This window comes from Pogonomyrmex barbatus, unplaced genomic scaffold, assembly GCF_055798465.1.
Source record: "Pogonomyrmex barbatus isolate J1 unplaced genomic scaffold, ASM5579846v1 scaffold12, whole genome shotgun sequence".
Classification (NCBI taxonomy): Eukaryota; Metazoa; Arthropoda; class Insecta; order Hymenoptera; family Formicidae; genus Pogonomyrmex; species Pogonomyrmex barbatus.
This window is the reverse complement of record NW_028297108.1, coordinates 6,405,447-6,425,439: the sequence shown is the minus strand read 5'-3', so window position 1 is coordinate 6,425,439 and position 19,993 is coordinate 6,405,447. Positions and strand designations below refer to the sequence as shown.

At 37.0% G+C, this 19,993-nt stretch overlaps 4 protein-coding genes and 1 long non-coding RNA gene across 10 annotated transcripts in view; 3 read left to right on the top strand and 2 right to left on the bottom strand.

Annotated features, from left to right (window-relative positions):
- On the bottom strand, positions 1 to 3,614 carry LOC105430971 (dual specificity mitogen-activated protein kinase kinase 4). The gene is made up of 9 exons (XM_011644838.3): positions 3,235 to 3,614; positions 2,972 to 3,043; positions 2,760 to 2,874; positions 2,579 to 2,674; positions 2,336 to 2,513; positions 2,126 to 2,245; positions 1,754 to 2,053; positions 1,453 to 1,679; positions 1 to 1,361 (listed from the first exon to the last, which is right to left on the bottom strand). Exons 1-9 carry the CDS (start codon positions 3,275 to 3,277, stop codon positions 1,196 to 1,198), a joined length of 1,317 nt encoding a protein of 438 aa, XP_011643140.1. The 5' UTR covers positions 3,278 to 3,614; the 3' UTR covers positions 1 to 1,195.
- A 667-nt stretch (positions 3,615 to 4,281) lies between these two features.
- mRpS7 (mitochondrial ribosomal protein S7) lies at positions 4,282 to 5,486 on the top strand. The gene is made up of 5 exons (XM_011644836.3): positions 4,282 to 4,442; positions 4,554 to 4,739; positions 4,819 to 5,053; positions 5,120 to 5,260; positions 5,358 to 5,486. Exons 1-5 carry the CDS (start codon positions 4,381 to 4,383, stop codon positions 5,436 to 5,438), a joined length of 705 nt encoding a protein of 234 aa, XP_011643138.2. The 5' UTR covers positions 4,282 to 4,380; the 3' UTR covers positions 5,439 to 5,486.
- On the bottom strand, positions 5,248 to 6,431 carry LOC105430970 (transmembrane protein 186). The gene is made up of 2 exons (XM_011644837.3): positions 5,905 to 6,431; positions 5,248 to 5,814 (listed from the first exon to the last, which is right to left on the bottom strand). Exons 1-2 carry the CDS (start codon positions 6,212 to 6,214, stop codon positions 5,510 to 5,512), a joined length of 615 nt encoding a protein of 204 aa, XP_011643139.2. The 5' UTR covers positions 6,215 to 6,431; the 3' UTR covers positions 5,248 to 5,509.
- Positions 6,432 to 7,045: 614 nt separating this feature from the next.
- The window catches only part of fra (neogenin protein frazzled), a 45,057-nt gene continuing 32,109 nt past the window's right edge, over positions 7,046 to 19,993 (top strand). For 4 of the 6 annotated variants that reach the window (XM_011644832.2, XM_089071504.1, XM_089071505.1 and 1 more), the window contains exons 1-2: positions 7,047 to 7,734; positions 19,794 to 19,959. In XM_011644832.2, the coding sequence (XP_011643134.2) occupies positions 7,674 to 7,734; positions 19,794 to 19,959 (227 nt within the window). In that variant the 5' untranslated portion in view covers positions 7,047 to 7,673. Of the gene's footprint in view, positions 7,735 to 19,793; positions 19,960 to 19,993 lie in introns of all 6 variants that reach the window. The other 2 variants (XR_016138071.1, XM_011644830.2) reach the window with 1 other exon arrangement.
- On the top strand, positions 8,002 to 10,620 carry LOC148937675 (uncharacterized). Its single transcript, XR_016138077.1, has 2 exons — positions 8,002 to 8,448; positions 9,827 to 10,620. It is a non-coding gene; the product is annotated as an uncharacterized LOC148937675 (long non-coding RNA).

The following is a 19,993-nucleotide window of genomic DNA, read 5'->3' as shown; positions in this document are numbered from 1 at the left end:
TGCGAGTGTCAATGATTTATTTCCTGTATGATTACATTACAGCACTCCTAACATTTGATACTCGTATTTAAATCTGTCCTATGAAAATCATCAAAAACGACCAATACGGATATTCTCGGTACCATCTTGGCGACTAATTCACCAAATATTCTTATAATGCTTTTTACAAAAGATCGCGGAAATCAAGATTTTGGGCAAGATATAATTATGCGTATATACAAAATGGACTGTAATTCATGACGCAATCAAAGAGAGAATAAATCATTTATGTAAAAGTAAATCGAAGAAAATAATATATTTTAACAAGATGTTTCAAAAAAAAAATCAAATTTGTAAGATTGTCAAATACATATTCGTTTATTTCGATAATAACTGGCAGTTCTGGGAAATTGTTCTTTGTAAAATTTTGTGACAGAAACATTGTCATCACGAGTTTCCAATAAACAACGTCTCTCTATACATTATTTCGATTATACTGTAATTCGCGATGCGAATGAAATTCAAGCAGAATTAATAAATGTAAAAAATAAATAGTCAATATTTACAAATACAGTACAAATGGGAATAACAATAAGGAGATACTTGACAAATTAAAGTTAAATCTGATTTTCTCGGAAGTAGTACTTTGGATGTGCAAGAATGTTACATGTACTTTAAATTTACATTTACACAAAGAATCATTTCTTTTCTATTTGTACCATAAATTACGATCCATTTTACAGATACAGATATATATCTGTGTACATATGTGCATACGCATATGTATGATCTGCTGGAAATTTATTGGACAAGTCGCGCTGTTGTAAGAATTACACGAACCGGAGAATCCTGTGGGAGCGCGACGTATATCTAGGATTGTATTGAACGAGACAGAGGCAAGAGAAGATGACGAACGAGAGGAGAAAAAGATGTACGCGCGCGTACCAATCGTTTGATATTTCGCGGCCAGCCCGCTGACGCACATCTCACTGCTCGCTCTATTGCGTATACGGTCATATTCCACAAGAATACAAATTCTAAGTGAGCCGATGACGAAAATTATCGTCAGTTTCGCTGTCTACGCTAGATCGTTGGGAGTGCGATAATACCATTCATAGATGGTATTTAGAGGGTGAAAGTTTGAAGAAGACTGCAAAAACCCCGAGGTACTGTGACGTATGACATGCTCTGCTGCTGCCCTACCATTTCACAATTTTTATGGTTGATTGGTAGTGAACGGTGTCACTCCGTTATTAGCCATATTGTCCAGAACACCACTGATGTATGCCGCGACGTCGATCGTCGCTTCCTCAGCTCGTCTGATGAACGGATGTTCCAGCAATTTATTGTACTTGGGTCGCTGCGTCTCCTCTTTAATTAAGCTTGACAAAAAAAAACCAATATAGACAATTTTAATACTATAGAAATAGTTTTCGTCGTCTCGATAGATAGGAAAATGTAAAAGTATTCTACCATGTATTCACAAAGTTCACAAAGTCCATAGTAAAGTGATTGCCGTTTTCATTGGGAGATAGTCGTGGCGGATCACCTTGCACTACTTGATAAAGTTGTTCAAAGACAGAGTTCCACTTTGGGTATGGAAAATACCCTGTAGCAACCTCCATCAGCGTAATACCTAATGACCATACATCGCTTCGCACGTCATAGCCTCGTGCGCGTTGTGGGTCTATCCTTTCCGGCTAAATAATTATAACAATATTTACGAGGCGCGAATAATTTAATGTTATTCAATTTCACAGGTTGTGAAACTTACAGCCATATATGGCCTACAACCAGCGTCCCGAGTTCTCGCGATTGAGTCCACAAGCTGGCCAGATATACCAAAGTCACATAATTTTATATTACCTCGACGATCCAATAAAATATTACTAGGTTTCACATCCCTGTGAATTATTCTTAACTTTTCTTTGAGGTAATTCAGTGCTTTCACAGTGGCTACTGTTATTTTGCCTAGAATACATTCCGGTATCCTCTCGTTTAATCTCTCATAAATGAACTTGTAAAACTTATCTAATGACGTGTCCATAAGTTCCATGCAAATCCAACAATCTCCCTGCACGTGAAAGGATAAAATATTGTAATTGCCTTGATCATCAATATATGACTAGCATCGAGTTATATATACCTCTTTAAATAACGCCCCATAAAATTGCACAATACACGGGCATTCATTCGATTTCATCACAACTTCTAAATCCATTAACAGTTGCTTTTGTTCTCTTTCGTCCACAGTAGAGCGAATTCTCTGAAATAAAATTAAAATTGCTTTTACCATACTTATTGCAATTTGAACTAAGAATTATAGAAATATTCAAAGTGAGAATTGATTATTTACTTTCACAGCCATAACGGTATTGCTTATCCTATGAATCATTTTATTTACAGTTCCAAATCCTCCTCTTCCTATTTCTCCAAGATCTTGAAGATCTTCGCTTGTGAAATCGTATATTACGTCTGTAGATAATTGCAATTTACCAGTAGTCTGCATAGACTGGCACATTCGTAGTTTGTCTCTACAATAAGCCCCATTGTAATTTATCTCAAAAGATACATCTTCTCTTTGTTTCTAATTCCATACCTTGCCTTATCGGGAATAAATTCTTGCTGCTGTAACATCGTGCGAGGTCTGACTGGCAGCTTAGGTAGAGATAAAGGCAGACTTGGGCGGGAGGATCTATTATCACAAATGAAAAAGTTAATCTTGTTATGTAAGAATGACAAACACCTCTATAAAATTATCTTATTTGCTAAAGTCTCACATTGATGGACATGCCGTGGCTCCTGTTGAATTCGACAATGAGGAATTTGTGGAATTGGCAAATGATAAATTATTGCCTTGCGTTTGGAAACTAAGTTTCAACTGTCTTCGCCTCTCTGTAATAAAATGCGGGATAATGAGAGAATCGTTTTGATGTCCCCAATGCCGAAGATTCATTTCTCTCTTAGAAAGATTGCACATCCTCGAACGTACCTGACATCTCGTTCTGAACGTCATTGTTTGTTCGAAAATCCATTCGCGGAAAGTTGAAAGACCTGGCGGAACCTGCAACGCAATCGCGTCGGGATGCGATTAGAAGATAACGTGGGAACTTCGGGAGCAAGTGTCTCGCGTCACTCGGAGCGGAACAGCAGAAGCTGATATCCGCGCGTCGCGAGACTCGTGCCATCACGGGGCTAGGTTAGGTTTTCCATGATCGTTCGGTAAACGGCATCGCGTGCGCGACGACAACATACCTTGGCCGGTCTGGCCCGACGAGTTGCCCTGATTCTCCGCCATTCTGGGTCCGGCTAGGAACGCCGGCTAGGAGCGCTTCGCGTTTTCGCGGCGCCCGCACGGAACTGTCTTGTCAAAGGTGCTCCCCTTAGGAGACCTTCTCGCAAGATCTCAACAGCCTGGCATATGCGTTACGCGGCAGTCGCACCATTTGTGCGGTCTCGTACGATTCGGAAGCGGCACGGTAATCTCGCCTCTCGCGTTAGCACTCCGAGTCGACAAACGTATCGCCGAGCCGCGCTCTAACCCCCGATAATCCTCGCGAGATCACACCGTAAACCACCCGTTACGAGCACTCGACCGCACTCTGGACCGCGCACCGCTCTACGGCACACGATATATGTATGTGTATATACGCAATCTGTATGTACATACATTTGCAGTCGCATACAGTATGTGTACAAGGCTTAAGAGTTTCCATACAAAAAAATTTAGGTAATAAGAAAATTAACCAATCACATTCGATTATTCTTCTTACGGTCGAAGAATAATCGTCTGTAACTCGTCAATTTTCTCACTGCTTATATCTTACTATTTTAAACTTTATTTGATGCAGGAGTACTTACGACCGGTTTTTATGCGTAAAGTATCAAAGATTTGTTTTTGCATTAATGTTCATTACCATTAACACAAATTAACTTAGATTAATTAATTAATTAATTTAAGTTTAATTAATTTTTTTTCTAATTCTTAAAATAAAATAAAAATTAAATCGAGTTAAAATTAATTTACATTAGTGAAAATGGATATAAAAGTAAAATATATATCTATTTCATTTCAAGTACAATAAATATATACATTTATTTAGTTACAAAATGCAGATCGCAAATTGGACAATTTTCTCGCAAATTTGGGATTTCCCGTTCTCTCTTCAAAGATTTTTAAAGAAGTGAAAATTTTGATACTTTTAGATAGAAAATATAAAAATAAACATATTTGAAAATTAATTTCAATTCACTTTTGATTTTATATGAAAAATTGATAAAAAGTAATATGGAGTCATCAAGTTGGTACACAGTGTAATTAAGTGTAGACGGTGTAGATGTAAAGTATAATAAATGTGTGGTTAAGATTTGAGATCCTTATAAATAATTGAAATTAGAAAAATGATTAATTCTCGTTTATTTATCTCGATTACAAATTTATTAAGCAATTATGGATTGGCGAGGTATAATAGTGAAAGATTTTGAAGAAACTAGAATCAACTTTTTTTTTATAACAATTCTTTTTAAGTGTTTTATAATTTTTATATATTTATGGAAACAATTGCAATTTTCAGAAATTACTTGGCGAGTCTTAAAAGGGGATACAGTGTTTTCCCACCTATTTATATTAAACCAATATTTAAGAAAGATGAACAAGAAGCGCTGTTTCAAAGCGATGAAGCGAAAAATATTAAACATGAACTAGTGAAACCAGCTTTAGCCACTGACACATGTTCTGATTTCTACGATGAAAGAGTGCTGTGAGAAACTGCTCCAATTTTCTCGGTTTTCTTTAGTGCAGATTCTTATAATTTTTTATAATTTAGCTATTGTGTCTAGGAAATTTATTAATACTCTTATGAAGGATGGAAATAAGAAATTGGCAAAAGCATTGGTAACTAAAACTTTTGAAGGTATCAAAAGAATACAATTGGAACGTTATCATAAAGCAACAACGAGCGAGGCAAAGGCTAACATTGAGTTGAATCCATTTATAATTTTTCATCATGCTGTGGATAATTGTACACCTATCTTAAAATTATTGGCACATAGGAAAGGAGGAATTACTTATCAGGCAACATATTATTAAATATATTGACAATACGATCATAGATAAGATATTTAAAATGGGTCTTTTCAGGTTCCTGTTCCAATTTCACCTGGTCTAGCACAGCACATGTCCATGTTGTGGTTAATTAAAGCTGCAAATGAGAAAAACTCTCACAAATTGAGATTTTATGACGTATTAGCTAAGGAATTTGTAGCAGCTTCTCAGAATCAGGTTTATCTATTTATCATAAAAATATTGTTTCTATATTATATATAGTATATCATATACAAATATGTATATATATATATATATATTACAATCATTTTAGGGTCGTGCGGTTGCATGGAAGCAAGAATTACACAAGAAATGTCAAGCTAATCGGGCATATGCACACTTTAGATGGATATAAATAAGATGTTAATTCTACATGTATAAATAAAATGATCTTAAAATGTAACGACATAATTCACAAGAAAACTGTTAAACCATTCCTAAAACGTATGTAAAATTGTTAATATCAGTTATCTGTCCTATCTTCGTGTTTATCTTCAATTTCTTCTTTTGCGAAGATATTGTTACTTTTCTATACAGAGGATCAGTGATACTTCTCGGGTTCTCTGATAGGGGAGTAATTTCGTTGACAGGAACCATCAAGTCTATCCTCTTCCCCCAGTAATCTGTATAAGACAGTATTACTTTTTGTTCGTCCGCTTTGAAGTATATATATCCTATGAGGCGGTTGCAAAAAATTCCAAGAGTATGCAGCCATATTACCATTAGAATTCCTATAAATATATAAGGAAAGGAAAAGATAAGAATCATAATTATTTATATATTTTAAATAGAAATTTAAAACGGGTTTATAAGAATTTTACCAGCTAATAATAAACTAATACTTGTCTCGAAAGATAGGATATTGGTGTATTTAAGGCCAATGAGCACAGGTGCGGCTACTCCACTGAGTACAGTGAACCGGTTTTTTACGACGTTTAAAGCACAAACTTGTTTGATAGAAGGAAATATATAAATCACTTTATAATCAGGAAATTTCGTGGAGTTAACCTCAGGTAAATTTTTCTCGTCCTTATTAGCAGCATTACTGAGTCTTTTAACATCCAATCTAATGCAATTCGAAGTACGATATAAAGATCGTTCGCAAAGATTCAATAAGAGCCGAGGATACATTGGAGGCTATGTCATAAAATATACGAACAGAATTTTGATTATTGCAAATATCATCGAAAAGATATGCAAAACTAAAAGAGAACGTTCAAATCTAATTTTCTTATCAACACTATATTATATTGCATTCACAATAGCATGAGTATTTACATGTTCGAGTATGTTTCGAATGAAAATGAAAGATGATAAAGAGGATTGCAAGACGGTACAGAAGGTGCAGTTAAAATGAACAAGTATAGTAACAAGTAAAAAATATCAAATTATTTCTCTGTCATATAATTTTCTTTTTTATTAATTTATTAAAAATACAAAGTTCTTTTTTTCTCTTACATTTCTAATTGTCATTAGTACGTAATATAATACTCTTTCTTCCAATTGTAATTTTATAAATTTGTGTATTTTCATACGTAGAACATATTCTGACAAAAAAATAATCGCTCAAGTCCGCTTTTTTTTAATTTCAAAATTTTTTAAATATTTGGATTTCAAGCCGTAAAAAGAATGAAAAAGATATAAATTTTGAATCACAAACTATTCTCTGCTATAATTAAATTTAAATTATATAAGAAAATAATTTGTATTTTTAATTAATTAAAGCAGAGATAAATATGCTATAAATTATCATTAAATTATCATTTTCTAATTTACCAACATCAAAAACTGAAAGTAAAAAAAAAAAATGACACTTGTACGATTATTTTCCTTCTCCAGTAAAATACGCGAATTTACAAAATTACAGGAAAATCAAGGAAAGAGAGTTATACTGCATATCTATCTTACTATTTTAAACTACTATTCTAAACGCAAAAAGTATAGCAAGGTACAAATTTCTTCACTGCATCTTCTCCAGCGATTGGCAGATCAGCAGTCGGTCTTGGAACTTGGTTGGTTCATCAGAGGAGAGGCGAGAGGAAGAATCGTGACACATGACGCCCCTAGGTGGCAGAGACCCGAAGATAGGAAAGAATGGCTAGGAGAGCGAGAAGGGGAGCCCGCGATTGGCGCGCATGCGTGGTAATTCTCGCTGTCGGACTGGCATCACTGGTCGGATTGGTATCCCACTGTCCCGGACGCTCCATGTCCGTTAGCCATGTTTTACGGTCAAATACGTTCAGGGTGCTTGTCGTACGAAAATGAGTCTCGCGGGCGTGAGAGCCGATCTGTCGTGTAATCGGTCGCGACGACGGTAAAGCGGCCCTCCCTCCTTCCCTCCCTCCCTACCACCCCCCTAACCCTCCGCCCCGTGCGAGGGCGACGGCGACGGCGGACGCGGAGTGGCATCAGTGGCATCGGTGGGCATGTGCTCGCACCTTCGGCGAGGTATCGCGCGCGTGTGTAACGGCGGTGGTCGTCCTCGGTGGAGGCGGTGGTGATCGGTGGCGATCTCGGCCCTCGGGGCCCTTACTCTCAGCGGCCGCGCGTCGGAGTCTGTGCGTGTGACAGACCTGCTGCTCCCGACCCAATGGAGCCGCGTCCTCTCGCCGTCCTGCTGATTTTGTTGTTGACAGCGCTCGCTGGACGAGGTGAGTCTCTCTCTCTCTCTCTCTCTCTCTCTCTCTCTTTCTTTTTCTCTTTCTCTCTTTCGAGGCATCTCCGCGTGTCCCGGCGTTCTCCTTTCAGGCGCGTTACCGGGACGGTCGCGCTCCCTCTTCTTCCGAAGGATTCCCGAAGGATTCTCCTACAAAGGCGGAACGTTTGAACGATAGAACTTTACGTTCGTCGCTTTTCTGGAAATGGTCGGACGAACGCGAGCCTCGATCGTATTCTCGTACGTTTGTCATCTCGGAGGAACTTTGCTCTCAGGGAAATTTCCGCGCGAACGCGTTCGCGTGGAAAAACAATTCGCATCGCTGGTCCGGGAGCACGATCGACCTGTCAATGGACGCGCGACGCGACGCGATGCGATGCGATATAATGTGATGCGATGCGACGCGACGCGACGCGACGCGGCGCGGCGCGGTATTGGCGATTTGCGGACACAATTCTCGACGCTGCAATAATAAATAGAATAGAATCGATAGTTTAAAATAAACACAACACTTCGTTTCGGCTGCGATATATCTCACGCTTGGTACAAGCTCGGAGTAGGCGTATGCTTGGGCATCGGAGCGAGAAAGAGGGAAACGAGACAAAGTGTGCAAAGAGTGTGTAACTAACGCAAACGGATACACAAAGTTCAAAGGTTCACCAATTTTCATTCCTTTCGTTTCCAGACGCTAAAGAATAGACTCAGCTTTGTAAGTTTTTTTTTTTCCTTCATTCTATTCGTTCCCATTGTATTCTTTCATACATTAATTTCGCTTTAAATACAATCAAAAGGAATCCAGCTCGTTACTGATCCTTCTCTTTGTCTATTTCAAATCAAGATTATGAGTAGAGGGTACTATTATTAGATAATAAATCAAATAAAAATTTAAAATAAGTTTTAGATATTCTTTGATCACTCATTTCTATCTGTTTATACCGCGAGAAAAACTACATGTTACTTTTTTTTTTTAGTCATTTAGAAATAACTTTTCAAATTTTTCCAAATGATAAAATTGATATTTTGATTATTTTTAAACGCATCTTGTCTGTTAATTGACTTAAGAATGCAAGATAAGTGTGTTCATCAGAAATTAGTTATGGTTTTTACTTGACGAAATTTGGAAAAATATCAAGAAGTATAAAAATATCACTCAAATATTAAACCTTTCATTTTTGTAAAATAATTTTTTAAGAACCTGTCTTTCGTCAAGCTTTAAATCGATTTGTCGCACCTTGTCTTTCATGTTTTTAATACTCGTACCATCTGTTTAGATTGCATTAAAAGCGACAGCTAAGATACATCCTATAAAAGCTTTTCTCTTGTGATTCTTTAATCTTGAATCCTACATACAGAAAAAAATCTTAAATCAAGATTATATATATATATATATATATATATATATATATATATATAAGCGAGAATATTATAGCATCATATTTTAATCTTGAAAAGTAATATTTGCATCAATATATTCAATCAAATAAAGATTAAAATTTTTAAAAAGATAATTTTTAAAAAGATAATTTTTAAAAAGATTATAATATTCTTGCTTATATATGAGAATATTTGTCTTGATTTAAGAATAATTTTTTTTCTGTGTATGTAGCTTTGTTCTCATTTTTCGCACTTATTTTGAATGCAGCGGAGATCGCGCGTCATCCTCGAGGCACTTTCTTGTTTATATTTGTTTTGCTTAAGTAAATTAAGTGATGTTTCGCAAAATTGGAAAGCTAATCAATGCGTCAGCACGTGAACATTGGTCGACAGTAAAGCGCATATATCATTTTATTAACTTAGCTCACCTCTCGCGGAACGGGATTCGTTGAAAAAGCGAGTTACACAAAAAAATTAGATCAAGGTTTTATATTTTTATTATATATATATATAAGCAAGAGTATTATAATCTTCGTATAGAAGATTTTTAGTCTTGAGTTGAGCAAAAGTAATATTTGCATCAAAATACAAATTCAATCAAATAAAAATTAAAATTTTTAAGATTAATAATAATATTCTTGCTTATATGTGTAATATATAAGTGTCTTGATTTAAGATTAATTTTTTTTCTGTGTACGCATTGTTTCTATCAGCTGCAAATTTGCATAATTCAGTCATCTACTTGCCGATGTGCCTTACGGAAAAAGATCGAGTTGAGAGACCCTGCGCATGGGTGACTATTATTGATGCAGAGAGGAAAGAGAGAAGGAAAGAGATGATGAAAAGAAGAGAGAAAAAGGGATGGGGGCGGCGAAAGAGAAGATTATGCCGTTGTGAATGCGGGGGTGACTTCTATCGGGATATACCTTCCCCTACGATGCCCATTGCTGGAGAATCAATGGTGAAATCAAACGCTTCTACGCTTTGTTCACAGTTTAATGATTATGAAATTAAATGGAGTTTGGCTCAGCAAGTTTGTTTTTATCTAGATTCTATTCTTATCTATGATAATACGATAGAGAAAGATAATTTAAAGTCAATTTATGTGGCGTAATTTAGCGTGAAATAATCAATTTCATCATTTTTTAATTTTCAATCAAATTTTTAATTTTTTTATTAGTTTTACTATTACAATAGATTTCTTTCTTATCCAGTCTCGCTTTGTCAAATTTTGAGTTTGCCATTGAAATCTTTTGACAAATGAAATGCTGTATAGGAAATATTTCATAAAGAATCCAATTTCACGCTTGGACAATTGCACAAAGAATATTTATACTTATATTCAACATACAAGTTTTTGTTTATTTAATTTATATACAATTCCAGAAATTTTATCTTACATTAAATATTTTCAGATAAATTAATCTCTGTATCGCAATGGAATTTTACATGGAATAAATCATGAAGAATACTGAAAGTGCTTATTATATAAAAAAAAAATTAAAAATTTGTCATTATTTTTTTAATTAGGTTTAGGTTGTTGGAGCATAGCATTTCTACTTTAAGTAATTTTTGATTAGGTTCTAATCGCTGCGAAATTTTTCGTTAATCACTCTGAAACGCGCGATTAGAATAATCTCTAATTGCGAATAAAAATAGGTGTAATAATATCCAATCGAGGGTTTATTGATGGTGACGGGGCGGCAGCGGTGGCAGCGCGCGCGAGACGGTGTGGAGGACGGAGCAAAACATTCCGGCTTACAAGGGCCCAACTCGCGTTTGCACGCTTTATCGCGCTCGCGAATCGCGTGCAATAAACATCCGAACTCTCGGCTGTCCGTGATGCCTATCTCGGCGATACCAGTCTCTCGCGCATTCGAGCGTCGAGCTCTACCCACGAATCGAATTCGATTCTCTTTTTCCGCTACGTAACTTCTTGGAGTTGATCAAACGCGATTTATACGAAACGCTTTTCCTAGGGATATTAATGTTGCGTTAATCCGCAGAGAGAAAAAAAAAAATTAGCCTTAAATCACGACAAATATTCTCACATATAAGCAAGAGGATTGTTAGGATTTCTTAAAGGTTTTTGGTCTTGATTTGATTGAATTTGTATTCGTGCAAGTATTTTGCGCAATTCAAAGACTCAAAATCTTCTACGTGAAGATTATAACATTTTTGTTTATATATGAGAGTATATAGTATTGATTTAAGACTAATTGATTTTTTTGTTGTGCAGCACGCTGTCAGCTAGCAAAAAATATTCTTAAAAAATGTTTTAATAAGTCAGTGTGTTTTTTTCTGTTGTTAAAATATTACATTCATATTTTATTAATATTGCTTATGTTTAAACTTTATTTTATTTTTATTTATCTTTATTATCACTATTATTTAATAACCGTAGTAACAAGTTGTTAGTTTCGTAAATCGTTTTTTTCCTTGTTTTTATATCGTTTTAATATCGTTGTTTCATCGATGTCCATATTCAATTAATCCAGATCCGTTTCCGGTTGATCGGGGTGGTGAAATTTTCAACAACGCGATAGGGGCTCTTCTCGGCAGACAGCTCGTTGTTCAAATAAACCTGTTATCCCCATCGTGAGAGAACTTGTCCTGCCGACATGCAGCATACCGCAGAATAATTATGAGCCGTACAAATAGAACATTATAAGCTAAAGTACACAATAGTGCTGATGTCTGATTTCTGTACGTCCCTTTCTGTCGAATCTATACAAAGATCCTCCCGTATAACAATAGCGCACGAAACGTGTTTACCTACATACTTTACATGTGTATTTGTAATGACTAGATGACGCTTTATTGTCGCGATAAATTGAAAATTATTAAAATAAGTTATACACACAGAAAATAAATTAGCTTTAAATCAAGACAAGTATTTTCATATATTAAGCAAAAATATTATAATCTTAGAAATGTTAATCTTTATTTGAATTTGTGAAATTGATGCAAGTATTATTTTTGTTTAATTCAAAAATCTTTTATTATATTTATGAGAATTATATAATATTTTTGCTTATATATGAGGATATATTGTCTTGATTTAAATCTAATTTTTTTTATGTGCACACGGAAAAAAATAATTTGGTCGACTGTATCAAAATTTTATTTAAAAGTGAATGAATCAGAAATTTCGGTTGAAATCAATCGAATTCAGTGTAGACTTAAATCTTTTTAAATTAAATCTTGTTTAAACTCAATTCTAATAACTTCATCCCGAATTTCTGATTCGTTTTCATTTTTAAACAAAATTTTGGCACAATCAAACATGAAACTGTCTTTTCCGTATAATTGCCATATATCGTCAATGCTAAGCAGAATATATCGAGGATATATGTCTACGTCATTTATTTCAGAATATTCCTCTGATCGATCGAAAGTAAAGCTTACGAATGAACATACTAGATATAAATACAATATACGTGAATATAGACGTCATGCGAAAACTCTCTTGTCAGTACCGTCAGTACAGTCGGTCAAATCCTCCCTCACAATTATTTCGACGTATGCGGATATTTCAGAAATGATCGTTGGGAGAAATTACGTGTGCATATGGCACATATGTAACGTTAACGCGTAAACCAAGCACTAGCACCGAGACGCGTGCACTGCACGCGCGATGTCGTAACGACAGCGGCCCACGCGGCTTGCACGCCGGAATCCCGCGTGTGTACGACGCACACGCTGAAATCGCGATCGCTTTAACCCCTTAACGCATTGCGCACAGGTCACACGAGATATATCTGTCGTGTTTCGCAAATCATGAACAAGCAAATTGCGAGCGGACCCGCGAGATATTCCCTTTCCGCATTCTTCCACGGAATTCCCCGTTTTTACGCGAAGTGTGTCATGTGTTATTGCACACCGATCGTCGTAAATCCGTCGTAAATTCAACATCGATCATTCAACATGTTTAGTTATCTGGGAAAATTTGAAAAGGCTTAAACTTTTTAGAGAATTCTTCTCCGCGTGGAGAAACTCTTGGAAAGACTCAAATATATCGTTTGTCGAAAAAAATTTTTTTTTTTTTTTTTCGAGGATCTTGTTTTCAATTTTGTGAGAGTATTTTTTTTATGCTCTTGACGTTAAGACGTTGTACGAGTTTCAGTTTGAATTTTTTTTATCTTATTGTTTATCGACGTTAGTTAAGTTTGTTTTTGAATTTGTATCCGAAAAGACTTTAATCTTTGAAAACTGTGAACGAAGCACGATAAAGTATCGAGACGTTTTCAGGAAACTTCTCTCCAAGATGTGTATATATATGTACGTGTGTATATATTAAGTTTGTGTTAACAAAAGAATTCATGTATATAAGTTTAAGGTCCGCGAAATAGTGAGCTGCAAATCCGATCTCACGCTACACGGAATATCACTCGGAGAACTTGTGGCTGTAAACTTTATCGGAGATTTTCTCTCGGAGAGAACGTGACGAAACTTTCGCGGAGTACATCTCCGTATTATCATGAATCGTCCATAGAATTCTCGTGAAAGCTTCTGGCAGCGGAAGGAGGAAAAGGAAGCTTAAGTGACCGCGGAAACGACAAGCGAAAAAGAGATAAATCTTGCCGAATCATTGATCGTGAGTGATTAGGGAATATTGTCCATGTTCTTTAAAGAACAGCGAAGAGGATCCGATCGATATCTTTTTTGGTCGATGTTGTAATTGATTTTTGTCAAACATTCTTCTGTCTCCTTCCTCTCTTCGCAGAAAAAAAAAAAGATTAAATCAAAGACTATATATTCTCATGTAGCAAGCAAGAATATTATAATTTTAGAAAAAAATTAATTAATCTTGATCTGATTGAATTTGTATTGATGCATTTGTATAGATATAAGCAAGAGAATATCATTAATCTGATTGTAATCTTGATAAAAGAATGAAGGATGAAAAAATTATTCCTAAAGACAAATATTCTCATATAAGCAAGAATATTATAATTTTAGAAAAAAATTAATCTTGATTTGATTGAATTTGTATTGATGCAAGTAAGTCTAAATATTCTCATATATAAGTAAAAATATAAATAATCTTCATAGAAGATTATTTTTAGCATTGAGTTGAGCAAAAAGTAATACTTGCATTCAATACAAATTCAATCAAATCAAGATTAAAATTTTTAAGAAGATTATAATATTTTTATCTATGTATGAGAACATTCGTCCTCGATTTAAGACTAGATTTTTTTCCACGTTCATTCTCCGTCCTTGTGTCAAAGTTTATGAGACACCCTGTAGACGCCTGGCTCGCACGCGCCGCGTACCTTGCCTTCCTTCACGGTCTGTTCGTCACATGTCGAGTACTTTTACCGCACTTTTCAACATTCTCTCCCCTTTCTGGGGCGCGGGGAAGAGAAGAGAGGAGGGGAGGGGGAGAGGGGAGGGAAGGGGAGGAGAGCTCGTGGCGCCCGGAGCTTGTCGTCAGAGTTTTGCATGCACATTAATCCTCGTCGCGAAAAAATCCCGGAGATTTATCGTCCCGTAAAAAAATTCGTGTACGGGTGGCGTACTCGCAAATGCGTGCGTGAATGTGTTTAAATGCGTAGCACCCTCCCCCTCTCCCCCCTCTCCCTCAAACGCGAGAGGAATTCGTATTCCCGTCGTATCTCCAGATGATTATCGTGTCTCCTTTCCTTTGCTGTCATTAAGCTTCCCTTTAATTTGTTGCTATTGTTTCCCCTTTGATTTCGTTTTATCTTTTCTTTTCGATGAAACTGACACAATAGATGCCTACTGACACTTTAGAATTATTTTAATGAATTATTTTTAATGAATTATTTTTATAAATAATTAAGGAGTTACGATTACGTTTTTTTCTTTTGGGAGTTACCATGTCACGTTTATTGTATTACGTTTGACAATGGTTTTTGTAATCTCGACAAGGAGGTATACATCATCACGTATACATTCTGTTTCTCTCTAATGCGTTTTTCCGCATTTTTCCCCGACGTCAACGTTTGTTTGTTGCGTAACGAACAGATAATGCTATCAGCTGCTTGCACCGTTGCACCAGCAGAAAAGTACCTCGGCTCGTCTACGGAAAAGCTGCACAGACGTGAAAAGTCACGGCTGGTCTATCTTGCCGATATCTCGCTACTAACGACCGTGTCAACTGCGAAACAATTTTTGCGACGATCGCGAACGGAAACAAATATTTAGAATTGATAACAAATCTTGTCTGCACTTGTATGATACATATAAACTCGTCAACGATAACAGACAACTTCTCCACCTATATCGCAATTTCAGTCGCAAAATTTATGTATGAAACGTGGCATATACCGTTTGATCAAATGATGCTGATGATGCCTATTTCTTAGCTTGGAGAAATAAAGATTGCAAAAAAATGGGAAATTTTCCTGCGGTAACGTATATCTTTGCAATTTAATGAATTTTTTAATTTTTTAATTAATGAATTTTTAATTAAGGATTTATTAAGAGGAATAAATTTGCCGCTTTTAATCTGGAACCTTCATCATCGCAAATTAAATTCGCAAAAAAAATTTTTTTTTTTTTTATAAAAAAAATTTAGAGCTATTTATGTTCTAATTTGTTGCTTTAGTCCGAATAGGGGTTACAAATTAGTTTTGAACTGCTATGATTAAGTTTGTCAAAGATAACGACCCGCAGTTTGCAACATAAGCAATTGTTCCGAATTTATAGGTATAAATTCAATAAAGAGGAAAATTAAATAAGACACCTAAGATCTAATCCATCAAGTATAATCCGCCTTCTCTGATTTGTTTTTTTTTAATTTTTTTAAATTGTATGTAATACTACATTTTAGCACTTTTGGCATCATTTCGAATTATAAATTCATGGTTTACGATCACATCATGGTGATCGATATGCAAACACGATATGCACACATATGGATGTATTTATACCAAACACCCGGTGCATCGGCTGCAAGGTGCGGTGATCTCGCGCATCCGCGATGAATTTACCCCGTATACTCAAATCGTAATAGTTCCCTCGGTCTATTTCAGTATCCCGTGCGGTAGGTTGTCGCTTGTACTCGTAAATCAAATGGTGCAGCACGTCGAATAGTTTATTTTCTTTCCGAGCGCGCATTGCGGGCATCGCAGCGCCGAATCACGCTTTCCTCTCTTCCTTTTTTTTTTCCTTTTTATTCTTTTTCTGTTCGTTTCTTTCCTGGGAAAAGCTGTTGGCATTTTGATCGGCGAAGCGCAGGTCGTAGAAATGTGACAGTCCCTGAACTTGGAAAACGCACGGAGGTCGTGGGAGAGTAAAGGGAAATAAAATACACAGAAAAAAAAATTAGTCTTAAACCAAGACTATATATTTTCGTATATAAGCAAGAATATTATAATTATCTTCATATAAAAGATTTTCAGTCTTGAGTTGAACGAAGGTAATACTTGTATCAATAAAATCCAAAAATCCAAAATTCAATAAAATCCGTCTAAAATTTTTTAAAAAATTATAATATTCTTGCTTTTACATGAGAATATTTGCCTTGATTTAAAACTTTTTTTTTCCGTGTAAAATGCAAAAAGAAAAGAATCTGTTCCACTATGGATCTGTTATTTTTTTCTATATTTTACAATCTTTTGTTAGATAGATTTATTCCATTTTTAGAAGTACTTTTTCAAATGTGAATTAGAAATGATCTACTTATAAATATCCAGAAATTTATCAATTATATTAAAATTTAAAAAATAGAAAACAAAGAATGTGCATCTTGGAAGAACGATATATTAAATTTATCATCAAAAATTATTAATACATTTGCTTACCTTCGTTAACCATATTTGTAAGCTAATAATAAATGATGTAGATTGATGAATATTGACAATATTATTTCTAATTCGGCTTTCTAACGCATTTTGCTGACGTGTCCAGCTTGTGACGGATATTTATGTCCTAAGCTATCTTTGTTACATTGTCACATTTATCACACATAAATAAAATAGTCACATGCGGTTTATGTTGCTCTATATATATATATATATATATATAAAATTTTCCAATCTTTCGGTTCTACTTTTTTCATTTTCCTTTGTATTTTCCTCGTACTAATTCTTATGCTAGACCGTGAATAAGGCCACCAACTCTGTAGTAATAAAATTCAAGGGATACATTATTCACGACGAATCAATTTACAGCTCGTTAATGATAAAACGCAGCGGTGATCGGAGAATTTGACTTTTCATTAATTTTTTGTCGACGTTATGAAAATAGTATTTGATGGACCATCAAATCGGACCATCTACGGGGATCATCGGGCGGCCTTCTCTCATACTCGCTCGCGCGAGCTCGAAGGTGACAGACCACCGTGAGCGTGAAACTGTAACCCAATAACCGCCGTCAGTGGCGCTCAATCGCCGATACGGAGAGAGCGACGGGATCTCGGAGAGCTCCATCGCTGACGCTGCGGTTACGGGAAAATGTTCGCCAATTGGAGCTGTAATCCAATAACCCGCTATTGGTGGTTGGTGGCTCTCAATCGACGATCGAGAACGACGACGTTTCGGGGAGTTGAATTACGTTGCGATGGGGAAAAAAAAATAAGAAGATGGGGAAAGCAAATAGTTTTTCCTTTTTCCCCCCCTCCCCCCCTTCTTTTTTAGGAGATTAAATGTAAATCTCGTTTCCTCCTACACGCGACCGATACGGAGATCAGAGCGAATCCCCATCGAAAGTTATACCTTGTTCTCCATTTTCCGGAGAATTCCTGGAGCTTAATCGACGATATTCTCGGTAATCGACGTTACACTAATCGGAAATTATTATCGATTACTCGACCTCGCAATTACGTACCGTTATAATCGGTAATTCGACCCATTACCCCTCATTTAAACGTGTTCACCGAGCTCGATGGTTTTTCTTCACCACAATCTCTTTCCTCCTCCCCGAGAGTGTTTGTCCCGGCGATATTCGTTAGATGAGAATAACGGTCCCGATATGCCGTTGGCGCGATATCCGATTAATCGGCTGCGAGTATCGTTTTTCCCGATAACGAACACGGCACGACGGTTTTAATCGAACGTTTGTTTACTCGAAATATTCGCGGAATCGAGAGTAACGCGCGGAGAGGAATATGAATAACGGCGACGGGCAAAACGGTATTTCTCATGACCGCACTTTCGAGACCGCGCGGGAAGGGGAAAAAAAAAAGAAGAGGATCTAATGCCGCTTAACCCCAACCCTGTATTACTGGATAAAAATGATGATGCGTATGCATTCCGCTTCCCGACGACGTCGGCTCTTTTGCGACGTCGGTTTCGCTCGCATATTCCGAGACATTCGCCGAGGCGCGGGACGTTCCGCGTGAACGATACTATTTTACATTCCGAATACCGAAACGATATGACGTACGCCCGTATGAAATCTTAAACACGCCGGGATATGAACGAGGGAAAAAAAAAAAGCGACGATCAGCGGCGGAGAAGCTTCCTCGCGAAGAAATTCTCGGATACACGCGCGAACACGTTCCGCAAAGACCAAGGACCAAAGGTCCTGCGGAGTGCCTTTCAGCGTTCCGCGATTAATGCAGAAATAATGTGCGTTTGCCGTGCATCGCGCAAGCGTGTGATTCAGAAAAAAATCCGCGCGCGATAGACGATTGCCGAGAGAATTCCAGTTTCGTCACGCGCTGTCCTCGATGTGATTTAGAAGCGTGAATTTATAAGAAATAAAATCTACGCTTTTGGTTCCATCTCGGTTCTTTCCTTACGTAAAAGAAAATCATAGCCGGAAATCATAGGCACATTACGCTCTTTCTTTATGCCTAATGATTTTCAGGAGGATACTTCAAAATTTCTCGATCGGGTTCGGATTAAAAATAAAATTTTTTTTTTTTTTTTTTTTTAATGGAAACATCGAAAGAGATATTAACGACGACGTTTTTATTCGTACTGTTGAAAAATATCGAGATAATCTTAGGGAAGGAAAGGAAAGGAATTATCTTGATTTCTCGCCTCGACGCTCGTAAAAATGTGCGGCGAACGGAGGCCTTTCTCGCTTTTCTCGCTTCTCCCTTTCCCTCTTTATCGCGGTCGATTTGCGTACGCGACGTTAAATCGTCTTGCATCGCGATAGTGCGATCGCGCTGCAAGGGAAGGAAGAAACGGAAACAAAGAGAGAGAATTCAAGCGTGTTCGAGCGTCTCGCTAAGCTGGCAAGCGGACTAAGCAGGCAGACAGGCAGGCTGGTAGACTGGGCAGAAGCGTGCCTACATAGGGTGGACGACCCTTTGTTCGAATTGCCCCCTTTCCTTTTCCTCTACAGCCGATTCTCCCTTGTAGACGGACCATCCGATACGCCTGTTCTTCCTCCTCCGCCCCCTTTTAACATCTACACCCTCCTAACTAACGCGCGTTGTGTATGAATGGGTCATGCACAATGGTGGGGTCTGAAATTCGATAGCGCAATAACGCTGCTTCTAATATGGGGCACCGAATGTGATCGTTAAACATCCCCCTCCATAAAACACACTGGAAGGATACCCCTGGGGTATCCTCGATTCTTATCCGGTAGCGCGATCGCCATGACAAATTGAATTTCGGATTGCAGGGATGATAGACTTTCTCTCTTTCCCCCCTCTCTTCCTCTTTCTCTCTTGTTGTGCAGGATTCGTTATACGGAAGAGAAACGGTCGTTTCTTCCGTTGTTAATCTTTTCATTTTTTTCTGCTTGCAGTCAACGCGGGAGGCTTAGACTTCACTATCGAACCGCAGGATGTGGTGGTGGAACAGGGTGGTTCTGCGAGACTGGACTGCGAGGCGAAGAGCGCCTTTGGAATGCCAAATATACATTGGCGTACGGACGACGGTCAGCCGATCACGTTTATCGGGGATAGTTATCGGTAATCCGCGCGATAAATTTTTTAGAAGATATTT

Coding starts and splice junctions, on each gene's coding strand:
- mRpS7 (XM_011644836.3), top strand. CDS start 4,381: ATGATTAATTCTCGTTTATTTATCTCGATTACAAATTTATTAAGCAAT. Junction 4,443..4,553: donor AGCAATTATGGATTGGCGAG/GTATAATAGTGA, acceptor TGCAATTTTCAG/AAATTACTTGGCGAGTCTTA. Junction 5,261..5,357: donor TAGCAGCTTCTCAGAATCAG/GTTTATCTATTT, acceptor CAATCATTTTAG/GGTCGTGCGGTTGCATGGAA.
- LOC105430971 (XM_011644838.3), bottom strand. CDS start 3,277: ATGGCGGAGAATCAGGGCAACTCGTCGGGCCAGACCGGCCAAG. Junction 2,514..2,578: donor TTTATTCCCGATAAGGCAAG/GTATGGAATTAG, acceptor GGCTTATTGTAG/AGACAAACTACGAATGTGCC. Junction 1,362..1,452: donor GTGAACTTTGTGAATACATG/GTAGAATACTTT, acceptor TTTTTTGTCAAG/CTTAATTAAAGAGGAGACGC.
- LOC105430970 (XM_011644837.3), bottom strand. CDS start 6,214: ATGTATCCTCGGCTCTTATTGAATCTTTGCGAACGATCTTTATATCGT. Junction 5,815..5,904: donor TATTAGTTTATTATTAGCTG/GTAAAATTCTTA, acceptor ATATATTTATAG/GAATTCTAATGGTAATATGG.